This window comes from Aptenodytes forsteri, unplaced genomic scaffold, assembly GCF_000699145.1.
Source record: "Aptenodytes forsteri isolate BGI_AS27 unplaced genomic scaffold, ASM69914v1 Scaffold164, whole genome shotgun sequence".
Taxonomy (NCBI): domain Eukaryota; kingdom Metazoa; phylum Chordata; class Aves; order Sphenisciformes; family Spheniscidae; genus Aptenodytes; species Aptenodytes forsteri.
Genome location: NW_008795527.1, coordinates 3321709 through 3341452, shown reverse-complemented (window position 1 = coordinate 3341452; position 19744 = coordinate 3321709). Strand labels below are relative to the sequence as shown.

The 19744-nt window shown below is 37.5% G+C and overlaps 1 protein-coding gene across 1 annotated transcript in view; it reads left to right on the top strand.

Annotated features, from left to right (window-relative positions):
• The window catches only part of DNAH11 (dynein axonemal heavy chain 11), a 167858-nt gene that overhangs the window by 122082 nt on the left and 26032 nt on the right, over positions 1-19744 (top strand). Inside the window, 6 exon segments of the mRNA XM_019472780.1 lie at positions 2735-2869; positions 4578-4583; positions 6975-7142; positions 9961-10206; positions 11490-11602; positions 18889-19093. Coding sequence (XP_019328325.1) covers positions 2735-2869; positions 4578-4583; positions 6975-7142; positions 9961-10206; positions 11490-11602; positions 18889-19093 — 873 coding nt within the window.

Genomic DNA, 19744 nt, shown 5'->3' with positions numbered 1-19744 from the left:
AGCTTCCCATGCTCTACCGACTGAGAAGGCTGGAGGTGCACAAGAAGCTGGGAGGGGGCACAGCCAAACTGGCCGGGGGGCCGCTGCTCGGGGACTGGCTGGGCATCGGTCGGCGGGTGGTGAGCAATTGCATCACTTGCTTTGCGTATTATCATTATTATTATTATTACTACATTATTATTATTATTATTACTTCAATTATTAAACTTTTTATCTCAACCCACAAGTTTTTCTCACTTGTGCTCTTCCAATTCTCTCCCCCATCTCACCGGGGAGGGGAGGGGGGAGTGAGCGAGCAGCTGCGTGGTGCTCAGTTGCCGACTGAGGTTAAACCACGACACCCTGGCACTAACTTTCTCAATAACAAGCATTTTTAAAACACGTGAATTATCCCATAGAATTTAGAGTACTGGGGTATAAAATGCAATTTGTAATCCTGCTGTTGCTAGACTTAACTTTATTTATGTTACATCCTATGAAAGAATGACAAAAGGGAATGGCGTGTTTTGTAGTGACACCTTTCCTATTCAAAAGTCATGAAATAGGAAATGCTCTGATAAAGGAGACTATTATGTACCAAAAAAACCCCCTCCAGAGATGTTGGGGCATTCCTTACTGCTTGTCTCACTGCAGAAGAATGTTCTTGCCACCTTTACTACCTGAGCCTTTGATGGATGAGTGGACCTGAACTATGGTCAGGTCTATGTTATAATGCAGGCAAACGCATTATGATGCCTAGAAAAATGTCTCTCTTAAAAAAAAAAAAAAAAAAAAAAAAAAGAGAGAGAGAGTAGAGGACTGTTTCTGTGTTCATTCTTCTTATGCCTTGCATGCTAGACTGATGAAATTTTACTTGTAGCCCATCTCTGTGAGATGCCCTTATTGAGCAGAAGTCCTCATTAGTCTATCAGTTTAAGATCCATCACCATTAAAAAGTGGATTGGCTGCCTCATTAACCCTAAGAAATAAAGTCAACCTTCTTTATCAAGCTCTAAGTTGTAATTTCATCTTTCCCCCTTTCCCAATTAATTTCTTATTTTTAATTTATATATTACTTTGAAATTTCCTGATTGCACACCACCAATTCAAGCACTAAACTTGGCAGATGAGCCCTAACTCTTATTCTGCAAAACCACAGAGCTGTTGTGGAGGTATGCACTCCTTGCTCCTGTTACGGTTCTTCCATTAAACCTGAGATGGGAAAATTTTGTTCTAAAGTGGAACTCACTGTTGTTAGTTCTGTAGTTACTCTAGAGAAACAAAACAGTTTCAGGCAACTTGCCTGCTGCAGCCTCTGTTGCCTTGCCTTGTCTTTTCTTTTTTCAAAATGGTCTTTCAAGTCCTGTTCTTGTATTCAACTTTTGCCTCACCTGATTATTTGTAAAAATAGTACTTTTCAAGGTGTTAACCTCTTAGCTTTTATCACTCAACTATCTGACTTTTTTAACACCTTTCTTTTCATTAGGTCGTCTTCGTTTGCTGAGCTGGAAAGGATTCTCTTTTTTTCTGATACAGTAGGAAAGAATGTAAGTGTTTATCTTCCTGATGAAAGGGAAAACTGAGATAAACACATTGTGGGTGGTTTTTCTCTCTTTGGTTCTTTTTGATGAACAAATGCAGTAGTTTGGAGTTTTTATTTTTACAACGAGAAGAAACTTGTAATTTCCTCCCCCCCCTGTTTTGTTGACTAACTATTCTTAACTTATTATTACCATATTTCTTAGACTTTTTCAGAAAGACAGGGTGTTGTATCTTCAACAACAATAACAAGATAGCTCCTCAGCCAAGCATCTTTCAGCTGTTTTAGTTAAGTAGGCATTAACAGAAACAATTTTACATATTTTTATCTAAAAATCCCATGTCATCCTAGCTGCTCAGTTAAGAGAATCTGGAGAAAATGCTGCAGCTCAGCAAATTACCAGTTGTCTGGCAGGAGTGATAGAGACTGAAGAAAATAAAAGGTCCGAGCAGCCTGAGAAGGAATTTGCAGGATCTCACTTGGGGGTGGGCAGTGGCTGCTATTGATTTGAGGTACATTCAGTATTAAATTCCTGAAAGCAGAGGGAGGGCATGTTGCTGCCTTTTGAGCAGAGTGCATAAAAGTGTGGCTAAAGATCTTTGGTGAAGGTGTGGATTAGCATGCAGGAGATCTGCTTGTTTTCTGCCACTGGTGAAACCATCCTCTCTGCCCAAGAGCAAATTGCTGGATCTTCTTATACCACCAGGCTCGTATACCAAATAAAAATAATAATTCTTTTCTTGCAATTTTTTTTCTCTCTGGCACAATTTTAAATGCTCTAGAATGCATAGGACATAGTTAAAATGGCCTAGGATGTTTGTTACTGAATCTAGCACAATAAACTTGCAGTTTTGTCTGTGATCTCTAGATCCTACTGCAATACAGGCCATTGTCGTCGTGCAGAAACATTTCTCTTTGTATTATTATCTCCAAGCACCTGATCTCCACCATTTAAATAGATATTTGGTAAGGTATTCTAATGATGGTTTTGTTCCAAATTGTTGTTAGTTAGCATACTTACGTTGTGCTAGGAGCTGTTGAAAGAACAGAGTACAACAAAACCTTTCCTCTAAAGCTTGTATCCTTCAGATTTAAAAGTACTGTCTACAATTATTGTCATTAAAATACATTATATAAAATAAAATAAAAAAACCAACACCAAAAAAACCCAACAAACCTTAAGTTATAGTATTTACCCATCCCTTTTCTGAATAGGTTCTGGATAGCAATCTGAGTAAGCTCACAGCTTCACTTGAGAAAGCAGTTGCAGAGAAAGTCCGATGTCAAGATGATGTGAATCGAACAAACAAAACTATTGAGCTGGAACAGGCTGGGGTCAAGGGACTTGAGGTAAGAAGATTTTGCCTTTGTGAGGTATTTTTGGGGGGGGGGGGGGGGAGAAAGACTGGGGAGAGGGGACAGGCACAAGATGACTTTTATTAGAAATCATTTAAATGGAAAAAAAAACCCAAACCACAAATAAACCCATAATAAAATCCTGAGAAGTAAAATTCCTAAAAATCATGTATTGCTGAACAACTAATATTGGCATGATTGCTAAAGAGAAGTCTCGATAACTAAGTCACCACATTTATACACAACTGTGAACACATTGTGACAGGCTGGGCAGCCTCTAGTTAATGAGCAGAAAGACTGAATAATCCTCTAGGTCAGGATGGAGTCACCCTGCATCTGCCCCCGTTGCACTTTAGATTGTAAATAAGTGGAAGGCACCGGTCAGATATTTGCTGTTTGCTTTTGGTTTTTTCCTTTTGCAGAAACTATTAATTTTTAAATAAGAATGAAATGTATTTATGTTAAAATTATATATATTTCAGTGTGGTTATTACCTTTATTTGCAGACAAACATAATTAAAGCTAACACATGGCTATTTAACGGTCAGTAACCATTCAAGTCAGCCACAGCTTAGCTGTGCAGTCTCTCCTAAGTCTTTACAGAAATCGTGCCATCTCAATTCATCATCTAGAATTTTAACCATTCCTTTTTGACAAATAAGTGTAAATAACAGGAAACAAAAAGTACAAAGAATATTTACACTACTATGTTAGTTCCCAAGGTAGTCTGAATAAATATTTTAAGTTGCATTTCATAAAATCCCTGTGATCTTGCTTTCTAAAATCACAGAGTTGAATACTTTTGTTTCTGCAAATCTCTCGGCAGAGGCTGGCAATCAAGAAGATTAAATCAGTTTAGAAACAAATTAATGTAAGAGTAAAAAACTAATCAACCCCCCCCCCCCAGTGCAATTAAAACAGATCCATTTTTGATACCCGATTCTGAAATTAATATGTCTAGAAATATAAAATGTATAGATTATCTTTGCTTTGGTAGAAAAACAGTGAAGTCACTGTTACTATCTGCACATGAAAACTTTTGTTTGCCCCAAGATGCCCGAGACAGTCACCGTTAGCCTGACCCTGCAGACCCCCAACGCCTTTGGAAGCTCTGTGGAAGCCAATGGCCTTTGCCCATAGGTAGTCTCTGAGTCTTGGATTCGAAGGTTTCTACGTAGTTAAAAGAAGTTTTTCTCCAAGATTTGAGTTTTTATTAGTGATCTTATTGTGTAAGTTAAGGGGGAAAATATTTAAAAGGATTAATTGAGAACGTCAAGTCTTTTCCTCTGAGAATAAATTCTTTTTGACTAGAACAGGAGACAGTTAACTTCTGATAAGCATCAAGACTGATGATTTTGTCTATATAGCATTGACCTGGAAGCTCAACCATTCACACTAATAAATCAGGCAATTTATATTTAATCATTAACTAACTCCCGAGCTGAACAGCTGTTCAAAATTAGAAATGGGTCACCCCGGCCAGGATGACATTACAGGCAATCTATAATGCATTAGAATAAAATTATAGTGATTTTTAACTGTCTGGAAATTTATTACACTGCATGTTCCAACTCTTAAACCCTTGTTAGCCAATGTCACTAGTGATTTATGGTGCTTGGGTGGTATGGTAAAATTACTGAAGATTTAAATAGACAACCATTCTATGTTTAGTAAATCTTCAAATTTCAAAGCTATTTTGGAGAATGAGGTGGGTGCTCTTTATTGTTTATGACTTACCAGTCAGTGACAACAAGAAGAGAGAATAGATAAATCAAAAAAACCCTCTTGTAAATTAATGGATTTATTGTCTTGTTGCCTTCAGTTAATGGTTTAAAGAAGAATCCAATGACTTCTGTAGGAAAAAAAGGATGTCTAAAATACTTCAAAACAAAACTGCTACATTACAAAGATTGCTGTTAGAGCTTTCAACAGGAATAGTCCTTTACTTGTCATTTGTTGGGCATCTCTTATGAACGTAACTGGGGTTTCAGAGGCCTTCACACACTGACTTCCTGCGTTTACACTGTGAAACATTTAAATGCTAACTCTTTTAAGCACAGTACTTTGGTTAAAGATACTTTCATTTTCTTAGTGGATATTTTATATTCCTATTTTATAACAAAAGAGTTTGAGTCTTCTGTTATCGTAGAATTCTGTGTCTGTCTTTGCAGGATAGGATGTTTAACCGTTTCAGTAAATATTTCTGATTTTTCTGAAAAAATATAGATGGAAAATACTTCATGAATATAAAATTTAACAATTATTTTGTTACTTTGTTTTTGTACACACAGAAATTTATTTTTAAAATGAGAGTGAGTTGTTATTTGAGATTGATTTTATATATTTTTAAGGCTTTCAGGAGTGAGCACATCTAAGTATTCTTTTAAGCTCTCATGAAATTACATGAAATTATTTGAAGTATGGAGGATACTTTCTATTCAGTGATTTTCACTGATTTTGATTACGTCATGTAAAGGACTGGAAAAATATGTTTTGATTACTATCATTGCTCTGAAAAATAAATGTCTGTATGGACAGTGGGTAAACGACAGTCATAAGTTGCTCAGCAGCGTGCTTTCCTTCTTTCATGCTGGCCCTTTCTTTGCTTCAGTCCCTCTCCTCACTGGAGAATGATTTCCTGAGGTTTCCCTGATGCACGTGAACAAACTGTGAAACAACTTTTATTTTATCCTGAGTATTTCAAACAGCACAAACAAGGAAGAAAGGTTATGGCAGTCTATTCCAATTTTACATCTAGAATTTCATCAATTTGAAGATGACTCTAATGGATGATCAATTTTTACCTTCCTTTCCATGCTGAAACTATTTGAGCGTACATTCATGCATACGTTCATTCCTTTGCTGGAAATTGTATACACAGACCAATCAATGTATAATGTGCCAAATACTGCTAGTTTGGTTTTTATACCATGTCATAAATTCCGATTGAAAAGGAGATGATGATTTGATCCATATCTTAAACATTAACTTTCTTTAAAGAAGATAATTTTGTTTCTCTGAAATTCTTTAGTCACCATTTCAACATTTTAGATAAATGGTGGGCTGTCTTTACAATGTAACTGGAATAAAATAACAGCTTTCCATATAGCTACTAATAAGAAATCATCAATATCTGAGACCGTTCCTGACTATTCATCCAAAATGTCCCAGAGTAAGCGTGGTGAAAATGAACTCTGCAAAGTGCGCAAGGGATTCCAGAAATCGGGGCTTTCTGGGGAGGGGGGGGAAATATGAAGAAGAAAATTTCTAGAGTTAAACTTTGACAGAATCATTGAGGCTGGAAGGAACCTTCTGAGATCATCTAGTCCACCCCGCCTGCTCAAACTGGGTTGGTTAGACCAGATAGCCCAGGACCATGTCCAGTCAGGTTTTGAATATCTCCCAGGAAGGAAATTCCACAACCTCTCTGGGCAACCTGCGCCCTCGTCTTTCCTCCTGTTGAAATTCCAAATCATTACAGCTTTTAACTCAGTAAAGCTTCTGTACCTACTTCTTGTAGGTAAAACAAGCCAGACAAATAAGAGGAAAAAAAACCTGCAACTCTTCTGCCTTGCCCCTTCCCTTGCAAAAAAGCGTGAGAAAAAAAGAGAAGTCACATCTTTGTTGAGGTTGAAACAGCTTTTTCTCATTTCTTCATATTTCTTTTTCTTCTAATATTCTTGTTTCCTTGCCTTTTCTGAATCTTGCTGGAAATGATTGCACTTTGCACTAGGCACTGCTGCCATACTGTACCTGGCAGTAGCATGCCCGATGCTGCCAGTATTGCCGTGTGTCTGCCATACTGTATCTGGTCCAGGCAAAAGCACTGTTACTGAAAAAAAATCAGAAAAGGGAAGGACATAGAATACTTGATGAAGAGCTCCATCGTATTTTTTCAGATTCAAAGGCTTCAAATCACCACCAGAAATTATGGATTGTTTCCAGCCTTGCAGTCTTAGGAAGCATATCTCTTGCTGACAGAGTATCTTTCCTGTTATGCTTTTGCATGCTTCTGGTTTTTAATGTGGAGATTAAACGTTCTGTCACTTCCAAGTTGTTCGGGAGGCGACATTTTCTAATTTTGTTTTGGAGTCTGAAGACGTGGCATTGGAGCCAGTCTGTTGAAAACATCAAAGCACAAAAGAAAACTTTGTGCAGTGACATCATATTAACAGCAGCATTTGTGTCTTACTTTGGACCCTTCACAAAACAGTATCGCTAGGAACTGATGGAACATTTCTGGATTCCTTTTCTAAAGTCACAAAAGGTAAAATTTGCTGTACAAAATGGGAGTCTCCAGTGAAGAGTCTGGTTTGTTAAAGTTGCTGTCTTTCAAAAATTTGAAGTACAGATTTGTATTTAAAAGTGGCTATAAAATACTCTTTGCAGGTATTTTTCCAGTATAAATATGTGTGTGTATATATGTATACACACACACACGCACACTTCCCTCAGATTACAGGCACATTTTGAGGGGAATGGGAGAGAGAGATTAAGTTCTCTTTGGCAAAAGAAAATCCCTTCCCTTTCCAATTCTCAATGCCAAATCCTGTCTTTTGTGACACCTGTGTAACAACAAATGCTATAAATAGTGATAGAGCTGTGTAGAGAGCTATTCTGCTTAGCTTTTCAGCTCCAGGAAGAGCATGTAGTTATGATAATCCCCATTGCTCTGTACAAGGAGGAAACCATGATAGTACTCAATAAATGCATGGAGGCTCTAACGCTTGGAGTTGTCTCTGCAAAGCTTTCTCCATCCTTCCTGGTGAAGCTTTGGACCGTTCCTTTCTTCCTTACTGCTGCAAATGCTCTTCACCTCTTCCTACTTGTTTCCTATTTCTCTTGTGCCACAAATCACAGCATTGTGTCACAATTAATGTAGTTTATTCTCTGAAATATGTGACATGTGGAACTCTTACCCCATTTTAAATCACAAAGCTAAGGCACAGCGGGCGAGCTGAGTTGCCTGATGACACTCTGGAAATACGGTTAAAGCCAAATCCAAGCTTTCCATGGTCAGCACTCAGAACTGCGGGGGCATCTTTTTGTAGACGTTTGCTTTGTGCGAGAATTTAAGAGTCACTGATTTGCGTGGAGCTTTGTTTTGCCTGAAACATATCCCTGTCCTTTTCCACCAAAAATTTGTCTGCAGATAAAGTTCTTTCTCAAAAACCTCCTTCTACCTTGCAGCCTAATGCTGATAGGTAGAAAAAATTACCCCTGTATATTTGTTTTAAATAGTGGGACCCTGGAAATAAGTGTCATTCTTAACTCTTTTAAGAATCCTCTAAAATGGATTGAACATTTTTATAAATAAAAATAATCCATATTGTCACTTTTTACTTTTTAAGATGCTTTCACTGAATGGCAGTGAGATAAAATACCTCATTTCAGTCTTGATTGTTTTCCTACAAGTGGGGAAGAGTGGAAAAGAGGAGAGAAATGCATTTGGGAAGTGATGTTAAAAATAGATGTTTATTAATAGTCCTCTTTAGAAGGAACAACAAGTAGTTCTATGCCATGAAGTATCAGTTTTGTGCAGATATGGGGACAATAGATATATCTATATATTAAAATATTTTTCTTGCATTGTGTGAAAATTTGTATTAGAAACCCTGATAATACCCCAACGCTAGTGTTTTCCACAAGGAAGTATTTCAGCTCATGGAAATGACTGTATTGCTTGCCTTACAGTCCAGAGATAAAACAAATCATATTTTCAGTCTTCTGGTGTATTTAGATAAATGTGTTACACACAGGAGATAAATACGTTGCATGCTTGCAGAGGGGAGTGTATGCCTGTTGGTCCTTTTGTGCTTGTATTTTCAGCAAGTTCATCAAAAGTTAGGTTTATTTTGGGCTCTGTGATTAGAATCAGGGGTTAGACAATTTTCAGGTGGTATGTATTTTGTAATAATATGGTAACTATGATGTTGTGCCGCAGAAACTGCACTAGACATATGGTGCCATTCTTATTCATACTAATAATTGTGCAAATTTGGCACAACTTAAATATATGTAATGATTTTCTTTATAAATAACCACCAGATTTACATGCTTTTTTATTTCAGTGTGCACTTTTAAAAGAATCTCCAGGCTACAAGCCAGCACTAAGGACTATACATGTCTAGGGAGGAGGAAAATTTTGATGGAAGAGTTTTTAAAACACTTCTGAATGGTGTAGAAGACAGTTCAGGCTAAATACTGATGATGCTGTGCTTTCCTTTAATTTATGGGTTTAGAATTCAATCCAGAAATCACAAATAAGGAGGTCTGGGATAACATCATGAAGGAATTGGTGGGGGTTTGCCCTTTGCTTCAGTAAGGAAAAATTTAATTATTAACTCTCTCTTACTCTGTTGTGTTGCGTTAGGCATTTCTCTTCCCACCCATACCCGTTTGGTAAGCACAGATTTCAGATGTTCCATTTCTTTTTGTTTTCATCTCCTTGTAAATGCCTGCGACAAGATAGTAGCCAGCAAGCGTGGCTGGCCAACGGCTGCTCTAGTGTACGTGGAGATGGCAGCTTCCTTCTTAGTGAACGGGCACTCACACAAGAGCATCGCCGCAGCTGGTGCCGCGCACGGAGCTCCAAGGCTGCCTCTGCCCCTGGAGATGGTCCCATTCTCTAGCTCTTGACCTTCTTAATATATAGCTGAACTATATTAATAAGATACCATGGGAATCTTGTTTTTGTAATTTTTGTGTAGATAAATACTGATTTATGGTCCAGAAATACATGCTCAAGAGCATACGTGAGCATTGAATTTGCAATATCAGAATCTGTATACACTAAAATTTATACTATATGGTGTTTATTTAACTCTATCAAACTATAAATATATTTTATGAAGTAAATGTCTTAAACGAAAACACATTTTTTTAAAATCTCTTATATAATAAGCTGCTTCTCATCACATTTCCTAGTATAGTCTTTTGCATCTGAGACTCCACAGGGATCCTCCTTACTTTTCTGCCTAGAAAGCCTTAATTTATATCACCCCAGTTATCTTGTGCGTTGCACTGAGTCATGTCTTGCTGCTTGGTAACCTTGCTGGATGATTATATTCCACTCTGATTCAAAGGTTCCTACTCCTGTGGCAGAGGGCCTGGACCCGATTGTCACGTTGACGGATGATGCTACGATTGCAGCGTGGAGTAACGAGGGACTGCCCGGTGATAGGATGTCAACAGAAAATGCCACTATTCTAACAAACTGCGAGCGCTGGCTTCTGATGATAAAACCCCAGCAACAGGGAATTAAATGGATAAAGAATAAATATGGAGCTGACCTTAAAGTCATACATCTAGGACAGAAAGGGTATGTGCATGCTGAAGAATTGGCTTTCACGTTTACTGCCCTGAAGTTCCCCTAATTTTTGTAAGGAATTGGTGTTTGTTGGAATGCACTTACTTGAAGACTTGAAATATTACATCACTACTGCTTATTTATCCATAGCATCATTTTCCATTTAAAATGGTGCTTGAAAGAGGACCTTTTTTATGCTATATTCAAGTGTTGAGGAGGAAACGAAGTGGAAGTTGAGGTGCCCTTCTTGTGAGGGGCAAATCACTTTTTCAATAGGTAAAGTGCAAATCCTGATGATATGACGTTGCTTATACTGTACAGTTTAGTCAGCAGAACACAGGACGTGCACCTTACAGAGGGAAAGACACAAGCTAGTGTATGGCATTCAAGGCAAAAGCCGGTTATCAAGTCTTTTGCTGAGAAACATGTTTTTAATTCTCGTTACTATTACTGAATTATATGTAAGTTGATAGCACTTGCACGTAATTGATCTGCTCATATTTTTTCTCATGTTTACTTTGATTTAGGGAGACAACTAGGTAAGATTTAACTGCTCCATTTCAAAGGGCTGAGTTTATTTTACTGAATTCCAGATACAACACACAATTACACAGCACAGTAAATGGTCACAGTAATGCCTCATTTTTAAATGAATTGTTAATCGTTTATCTGGTCTGCTCCTCTGAACAAACTCTTTTCCCTCACCTGCCCTGAATTTTTTTTAATTCTTTTTCCAACCCTCACAAATAATTGTGATTTTCATTCGTACCCTGCAGTACCCTTCTGCATGAAGCTATATTGTCTGCTTACTTATCTTTCCACAATTATCTACTCTCTTCTCAGTGCCTGTTAAAACAGAGGACTTCCAAGTCATTCAGATGCAATGCCTTCAAGAAAGCATTTATAGTGTAGATGAGGATATACCAAAAGCTATAACACAAAAACATATAATTAAAAAAATAACAAAAGCTAGAAGATATATGTGCCCCCCCAACTTCTCTATGTCAATTCCAATGTCTTCAGTGTGGGGCTATATCCTCATATTTGCTTATAAGAAAAGCCCCAGCAATATATTTTTTGTTTAGTATGAGGACTAGCAAAAGCATAGGTGTAAAGATGTTGAACTCAAAACTGTCGAGTTCTTAACCACTGGGAAATTCTTTGTGAATGGTTTTGCGTGGTTTAGCCATGATCTTTTAGAAAAACTTCTCCAATTCTATTAAGGAAAGAAATCTTTCGATGAGCAGCATTTATCTAATATTTGAGGGTTTGGTTTTTTTATTTTTCATGTTAGGTTTTCTGAAGACCATTGAAAGAGCTTTGGCTTGTGGAGAGATTGTACTAATCGAAAATGTGGGTGAATCTATTGATCCCATACTTGATCCCCTGCTTGGAAGAAACACAGTTAAAAAGGGAAAGTAAGTATACTTGAGTAATCAGAATTTTTCCATGACAACTGGATCTATATTGCTTTGATTGCCACATTTTGCTTACTACTTCATAACTCTTCATTAAGTTATTTATTTCTTTTTAAAATGCAATGGCTAAAAACTGGTGATGAGTTATCTGCAATGCTAGTATCTGCATCTGATTAGATAACAAAATTCTCTTCTCAATTCGCAAATTGGACTCAAAATACAATATGTGTGTGAGTTTGTCAACCCAAAGTGAAAATCTTTACTTCTTTTACTTCAAAAAAGGCACAAAACAAGGAGGAGTATATATTATAATTTGGCTCAAAAGAAAAGAAAATATTTCATTTCCATGTTAGGCATCTGTAGCAAAAGGGAAAGCATTGGAAATGACAGGCTAGACTTGGATTTAACAATATAGGGATTTCCAGCTGCAGTATCAGCATAAGAAAACCATGCCTCCACTTTGCAGTGTGTTGCCATAACTGTTTGTTGGGCCACCCCCTGAAACAAATCAATGAACTGGCTCAAAAAGGGAGAAGAGAAGAGAAGAGAAGAGAAGAGAAGAGAAGAGAAGAGAAGAGAAGAGAGAAGAAGAGAAGAGAAGAGAAGAGAAGAGAAGAGAGAAGAGAAGAGAAGAGAAGAGAAGCTAATGAGGAAAAACTGATATGCTACAACACAGGGCAGAGATGAGCAAGCCAGAGATGGGAACTCTTTGCATCGGTATTGCTGCCAACGTCCCGTGTATCAAACCAGTGGATAGTGTTCCCAAATCCATCGAGGTGGATGGTGGTGTAGTGGTGGTGTTGCTCTCTCTTCAGTTTTAGCCGGAAACCTAGTCTGCTAACACCAAAACTCATATGCCCCATTTCTCACGCAAGTGCTCCAAATACCCGAGTACAGGGACTGTTCTGACCTCTCCCTCCCAATGGAAGGACTACAGCTCTGAGAGCCGTGTGAGCTCCACCCCAGAGGTCTGTAGCTGGGTATTCAAGTGGGAGATTCAGATTGGAATCCGGTAACACAGGGCTGAGTTAATGCGTCTTCCCTGTTCTCACACTGCTGTGGCAGGAGTGGTGGATGGTACAAGGGAGGGAAACCTCATGTTCTGACCTTTTGTGGGGGATGTCTGTGAATCTCATCTTTCATTCCCATGCCCTCTTTTTCCCTAGATTTTGAAAAACTGTTGTAAAATTTAGAAAATATCATCAAAAATATTTCCTAAGATCTAGTTAAGATACCTTTAGTTACACATTTTCAGGATGATAATAGGAAAAGTAAAGGAGCTTGTACTCAAGTCCTTGGTGCAAGAGAATTTCAGTCTGTAATGTCTTCCATCATTTTTCATGAAAACTTCCAACACGATTGTTGAGTCTTCAAGGCAGCTGTTACCTAAAGAATAATGTTGGTTTGTGGTTGCATGAGAGTAAACTTGGTAAACCTCGTTAAATGTTTCATCTGATGAACTCAATTGCCATGTTATTGCCTTTGTTCAAATGTGAATTTATTTTTAAGCCTGAAAGTGTTCCTCTCTTCTGTTCCTGTTTTCAAACAACACATCAACAAGCTAGATTTTTCATGTTGAAGAATATGATGTTTATTCTGATAAAAGTCAGAGATACCCCTGAAGCATTTCTGGATGGGTCTCAAATGTTACTCAGTATTTAGAGTACTTGGCACAGTTTCAGATTGTTAAAAGAGAAAATATGCAAGATAGGTTAAATAAAAATGGTATCTAGTTTTGGACAGATTACCCAAGCTTTTTCTCCCTCCCCCATATTTCAGGCATGGGTGCCTGCACAGTAAAGCTAAGCAATACACAACAGCTCAAATCTCCTTGCATGCATGAAGCTCCTTGGAAGATGCACTCTTGCCCTGCACTGTGAGATCTTGAAATTATTCCTTTTTGTTGCATTTTTCTATAATGGTATTTGAAGTACTTCAGTGTAAGATCATATAGCTTGCTTTTTAGAATCTATAGTGAAGAAAGTCTGCTGAAAATTAGAATTATACTGGTCTGAAAGAGAGATCAGAAATTGCACGGTCTAACAAGTCTTAAGGCATGAGACAGAGGGATGTAAAACAGTAGAAAGAAGTTGGATTGAAAAGGACAAGGGTCACAGCAATACAGTTTTGCATTTACTTAGCAAAGGCTTCCATGTAGCACAGCAGAGCTGTACACCTGCACACAGACACAAACACAAATATATGAAGCTATTCAAATATAGGTTCTTCTGGTGAATATTTTAGCAGCATTACACGACCTAGCATTCTGTGGCTCACTGAAGATGCGGCAGGTCTCCTTTGTGGGGCATTGATAATATATATATCCCTTTATTACCAAATAAGCAGAATTTTCCTCGTTCTGGATTCATTTCTGTTATTTGTTTATTTTAGTAGTTGTGTCAGGCACTTTGATTTTTTTTTTTTCTAATAAAGAAAGACTAGAAAGGTATTTGTGATAGATATGGTGTAGTCCAGCAGTTGAAGTTCATTAATAATTGGAATGTTGCAGAGTATGAAGTAATGAATACTAATTACTCCTTTCATGTCTGACAGCACCCTGTGGACCAATACATCAGCTCAGACTTTAATTTGGTTCTAGTAATGGTTTCATCAATAGTACATTAATTCTGTGTTTGAAAAGATATACAGTTGAACCTGACCCACACAGTAGATACCACTGTCATAAAATGGCCACATACTGACAACAACTGGATAATTACAAATAATTAAATCCACTGAGCTTCAGACAATCCTAATTTTAAGTAAAATATATCTTATCATATCAATCGACAGAAAGCATAGCAAGGGAGATTTATCAACTTGTACTCCTTCCAAAGCAAATTTACTAGCCTGCATATTAGAGAACTTGCTGATCTGTGAAGTAGCTTCATAAAAGTATATCTCCCCATCCCTCTTTACCAAGATTGTTCTTGTGTTGTACTCTTGGATATTCTGTAACGCCAACTTCTGGTATTGTTTCTGAATGAAGCCTGCAAAACAAATTCTCAGCTTCAGAGAACTTCAAATATATGTATAAATTTGTATTTTCCTCAAAATGTGGGTGATTGCAGGGTGAACTACAGGTACTTGTTATCTCTGAAAATCAGACTTCTTGCTTAAGTGCCTCGGTATATATTTAGAAACCTAACAAGTTTTAGGTGTTCAAGTTTGGATTTTTTTTTAATTTTAATTTTGGAGCTGCAAACCTGCTCAGTGGGTCTTAATACACTTTAGACTGTGACCTTATGTTCAAAATGGCTTTAAAATGCTAAGATTTTTATTAAAATATTTTAGGATTGCTTTAAGAAGAGGGAGAAAAGACAAAAGAGAATAAAATAATTTCCAAAAAATATCAGTTGTAGTACATAGCTTTATGTAAGTATGAAAGGCACAGGAACAAAAGTAAGTAAAATTTGGGTGCAACTTCTTAGCAATATATGCAAAAATGATTCAAAATGCACGTATTTAGATTTTCTGGAGCAGATAAATCAAGGCATAAAAGTAAACAGGTACCAATTCTATACGGTTTTGGGTTTTGGCCCTCGCCTGCTATAAGAGGAGTGATGCTATTGAATAGATTTGGTATGGATAGGCTTTAATATTTGAGTTTTATCTGTGTGTTTCCTGTCCTGTCTCCCCAGCACCGCTGTTTTGGAGATCACTGGATATGAACATTAACTATAATAGATCAATGTCATTTTGACTCATAGGAGAGAAGATAGAGGAATAAATTCATTGTTCATAAGGCCCCTATTTGCATTCACATGAGTTGTCACACCTGCTCAAATCCTTTGCACGTTCACAAAGTGGTAGTCATGTCTCAGTTGCAAGATTAGGTTATTACAAGATTCTTTAAGATGTCTTGAAATTTGATTTATGTGCAAATGTAGCTTGTATGAACAAGTTTCCATTCTTATGAAGCATGACTATTATTCATGAAACAGCAAGACAATTCACTCAGTTTCTCCACAGGGAGAAGCTTTGCTTGCCTTGAACGTCTTGCCAGCTGTGCAACTTTAAGGCAGTGCTTTTCCCACTGAACTAGTTTGAGCAACTTGCACAGTTTGCCTACTGAGATTGCCTAGTAACAGCTCCATTCTGCACTTGTTTTCACCTGATTTATTCAACTTCATTCTCTACATTACTTGTTGAAGTTTGCAAGTCGGTTCCAGAAGCTTTTAATTTTAAGCAGCAGGAACTGAAAGAAGGCTCCTTCGTAAAATGTGTTTATCCCTCTTTCTTCACACTGAAATATATTGTTTCCCTTTCCTTTCCTGTCCAAGAATTTATCACTTCTTTTCATTCTTGCTGAGCTGATCCAAAACATTTAGTTACAGGAAACTATCCTACTTTCTGCCATTTAGAGTCATGGCATGTTTTGGAGAATGTCTGCCCTGAAAGGTACTCTTTTTAATTTCGAGTTGCATGAAAGTATCTGCTAAGAAAAGTTTTTGCATAAACTCTTGAGCCATTTCATGATATGAAGTCATGTTCCTATATTCAAGATTTTTTCATCTTTCAGATCCTGTCTTTGAAAATCCTAGGCATTGTTTCCTTGGGCAGCACATACACAAGTGAGAAGCAGTTCTTTGTGCCAATAACTCAGATTTTGACAGATCAGACCAGATGTTGCACTATTCCTAGACTTTTAATAGCTGAGAGTTTAGCACTCCTGTTATCTTCTGGGATGTATTTATTTTTATATTTGCTTTTGCTAAAACTCAGTTATTCTTCAAAGTTTATACAGGATTTTAAAAGTGCTTTGCGAACCTCTTTTGAATCCCTTAATCAACTTTATTTCAAGATCTATGAGAATGTCAGCAGGAAAGAACTCATGGAGAACAATCTCTTTTTAAGAACTAGTGGAGAACAATCTCTTTTTAATTTACTTTGTATGTTCCTAAATAACAGGGAGCTGGAGCTCACATGAAAGATGCTCTGTCTATTCCGGGGTAGAACGGTGCATTAGTTCAGTCCGTTCTATCTGCCTCTGCTGGTGGAACAGGAGATTATGAAGAAAAATTTACCAAAAGTAGAACTTGTCTTTAGTAATTTCTTTGGTGATCATTTTTTTGCTATGCCTTCTATCATGGACTTCCCTAAATAGTGCCTATATCTGCTGTTTCTTCAGAATCCAGAATTAACCTATAAACAGATACATTTCATTGAAAAAACCGAAGCAATTCTACCGGGTTTCCCCACCTCTGTGTTTATCGTTGTTGCTTATACTCCTTGAACTGTGTGAGAGCGATAACAAAACATTTATTTTTCCCAGATCTGTAATTAACAGAAAACCTAGAATAGCTGCAGTAATAAAACCCACTGAGTCGTTATGTAGTTTTTGCCTTTCACAGATGATAAGCACAGAAATTAGTAATTTATTGCTCCTGTGAATTGAGAACCCATAAACTAAGTGCTTGAATTCAGAACTCTAGAGCTTATTATATCGCCACGTAGGTCTGAAATATAGTGTCACTCCCTTAGCAAAGTTTTTTCCACTGACAAAGCAAACTGAAAAAGTTGTCTTTTGTCAGATCTCTGCTTCTATCTTTTCCCTCTGTGTGTGTATTGAAAGCGGAGCAAAATTACACTCTCTGTGTCAAGCTCTACTGTGTTGTTCCCTCCAGCTGTAGCCAGTTTTGAAGGTTGTGGAGAGACCACAGTATCAGAATTGAAATCCATGTGGCAGAACTGGAAGGTGAATTCATGTTCACCTGGGAAAGGTTGTATTATCTGAAGGACGTGATTGTATGGCTAAATTATTTCACTAGCATACAGGCATATAAACCAGGAAAACTCATCTCCAGTAGTTTGCATGGCAGTAGTATGCAACATACATGTCTGATGTTGAGTTTTGTAGAGTCATGGGTTTCCTAGCACTAGACATACTAGGTTATTTTTAGGAATTCACTTGCAGTGTATCATAAGTGATTGTCTTTTCTTCCTGATCCCTGGTGAAATGCAGAAGTGCTTTCAGCACACCATTTCTTTTAGCCTATGTTTTCTGGCTAAGGGCATGTCAGAAGCAGGCAAGGATATTAAGAGCTGAAATATGTGTCTGTGACTCTGGCAGTGCACTACAATACCCTAAAAAGAAAGCAATGTTAAAATTTGTACAGAAAAGACTTGTTTTATTCATGTTCTGATGTAACTTTCATGAATTGCATTTTAAGTGTTTAGTATCTATACTATTGCAATCACTTTGAAGATTGATTTAACTTAACAAATGTCAATTTTAATTTTGTGAAAAGGGTTTGTGTCTACCTACGTTCCATTGTATAAACGTTTTACTGACTTTTTTTAAACAGAATTTTGTTACTAATGTTTGGATCTCCTTTCTTGGCAGAGAACATTCAAAGCCATTGCCGTACAGAAAATATTGTACTTGTGCTTCGGTGTGGCAGGTGATGGCTGACGATCAGCATACTGCTCACTGTGCAGGTAGATGACACAAAGTTGTGGCACCTCCTCACACCAGACCAGATGCACAGCACACACGGTAATCTATAAGCAGTCTTTCCACTTTTTTTGGTGCTGTGCCATAGAAGTAGGAAGGAGAACTTCATGTTGCCTCACTGCTGGGCCCTAAAATGGTACTTCAGCAGTAGTAGTGTTGCTGTATGGGACAGGCTGGCACCTCTTGTTGAAGACAAGGGGTCAGGAAATGGCATCTTTTCGGTAAGGGATCTTATTCAGTGAGTAAAAGGTGAACCTAGTATAACCCATTCTTTCACCCAGCAAATAACTGATTTGGAACAAAACATTTAGTAGGTTGCCTTAAAAAATTATTTTTGTTATTTCAGTCACCAGCCCTTCTCTCTCCTCTGATCACTATCAGTTTGTTATAAATATATGCATCTGCTTAGTTTTTTAGGATTTACCGCTAAGGTATTTCAAAAGGTAGAAAAGTGAGCTATGTTTAAGAAAATTATTGTAAGAACTAACAGCTATCTCTTTAATTGTTGTTTGAAAACTTTCCTAAGTTTGTGGTAAGTAATGAAGATAGACGTTTACCTCTAACCCACAGACTCTTCAGTACAGCAGTGAATAATCTACTGGTGTCTGCTGTATGAAACTATGCCAATTAAGAAATGCTCTGTGTATTCTTCATATAATTTTGGTGTGTTCAATCATCCTCATTTTGTTTCTTAAGCTGCAGGCACCTGAAGTTGTATCCATTTCTTACGCTGCCAAGATCATGCAGTACCCATCTTTTGCAACCTAAGATAGTTACGGTTTTTTAATTGAGTGAGGTCCCCATTCTTGTGCATTTTATTCCTTCCCAGATATATCAAGATTGAAGACAAGGAATGTGAATTCAACAAGAATTTCTGTCTCATCCTTCACACTAAACTGGCTAACCCTCACTACAAGCCAGAACTGCAGGTTCAGACCACCCTCATTAATTTCACTGTCACCAGGGACGGGCTGGAAGACCAGCTGTTGGCTGAGGTTATTAGTGCTGAAAGGCCGGACTTAGAAAAACATAAGGTAAAGACTATCTTTTGATCTGTCCGTTGCCCCTTCTGAGATTTTAAGGCTAGCATTAATATGCCTGTTTGAATCTGCTGTACAGTAATTATTAGTAACCCGTATATTAGAAAGATTTTAAGGGTCAGATTCTGCAAAGTGTAGAAAGTACTTCTACTGATTCGCTCAAATCCGTGCTCCCAGCAGGCTGGGCTTGACCTAAAGCTCTGCTAGAAATTAAATTTATTGTGATCTTATTCCCACACTTCTCTCTACTGCTTGGTTTGCTCTGTGCATTGCATTTGATTTACAGTGCAGGATTAAAGCCCTCTGCAGTGCTTTGTGCTTCAGTGATCTTGAGCCAATAAGTGTGAATAAAATTTCATGCCAGTCTATAAGAGGATATGATGGCACTGTTAGGACCTGGGGCATTTGGTTAATAAATCATAATTTATTCCTGCAAAGATGCAGTTCTGTGGCTGCTGCAGTCATACCGATGTATAGTAACTTCTGAAGAGAAACACTTTTATAGCTGGTTATAGAAAGGACTTTGAGCAGACTGTGATCTATGAGCTAAAAAACGAAAAAATACTTAGGGGTGTGAAATGAATAATAAGAATACTTCCTATTTCTCTAGTGTGTCTTTCCAGTTATCTCATGTAATTTACTAAC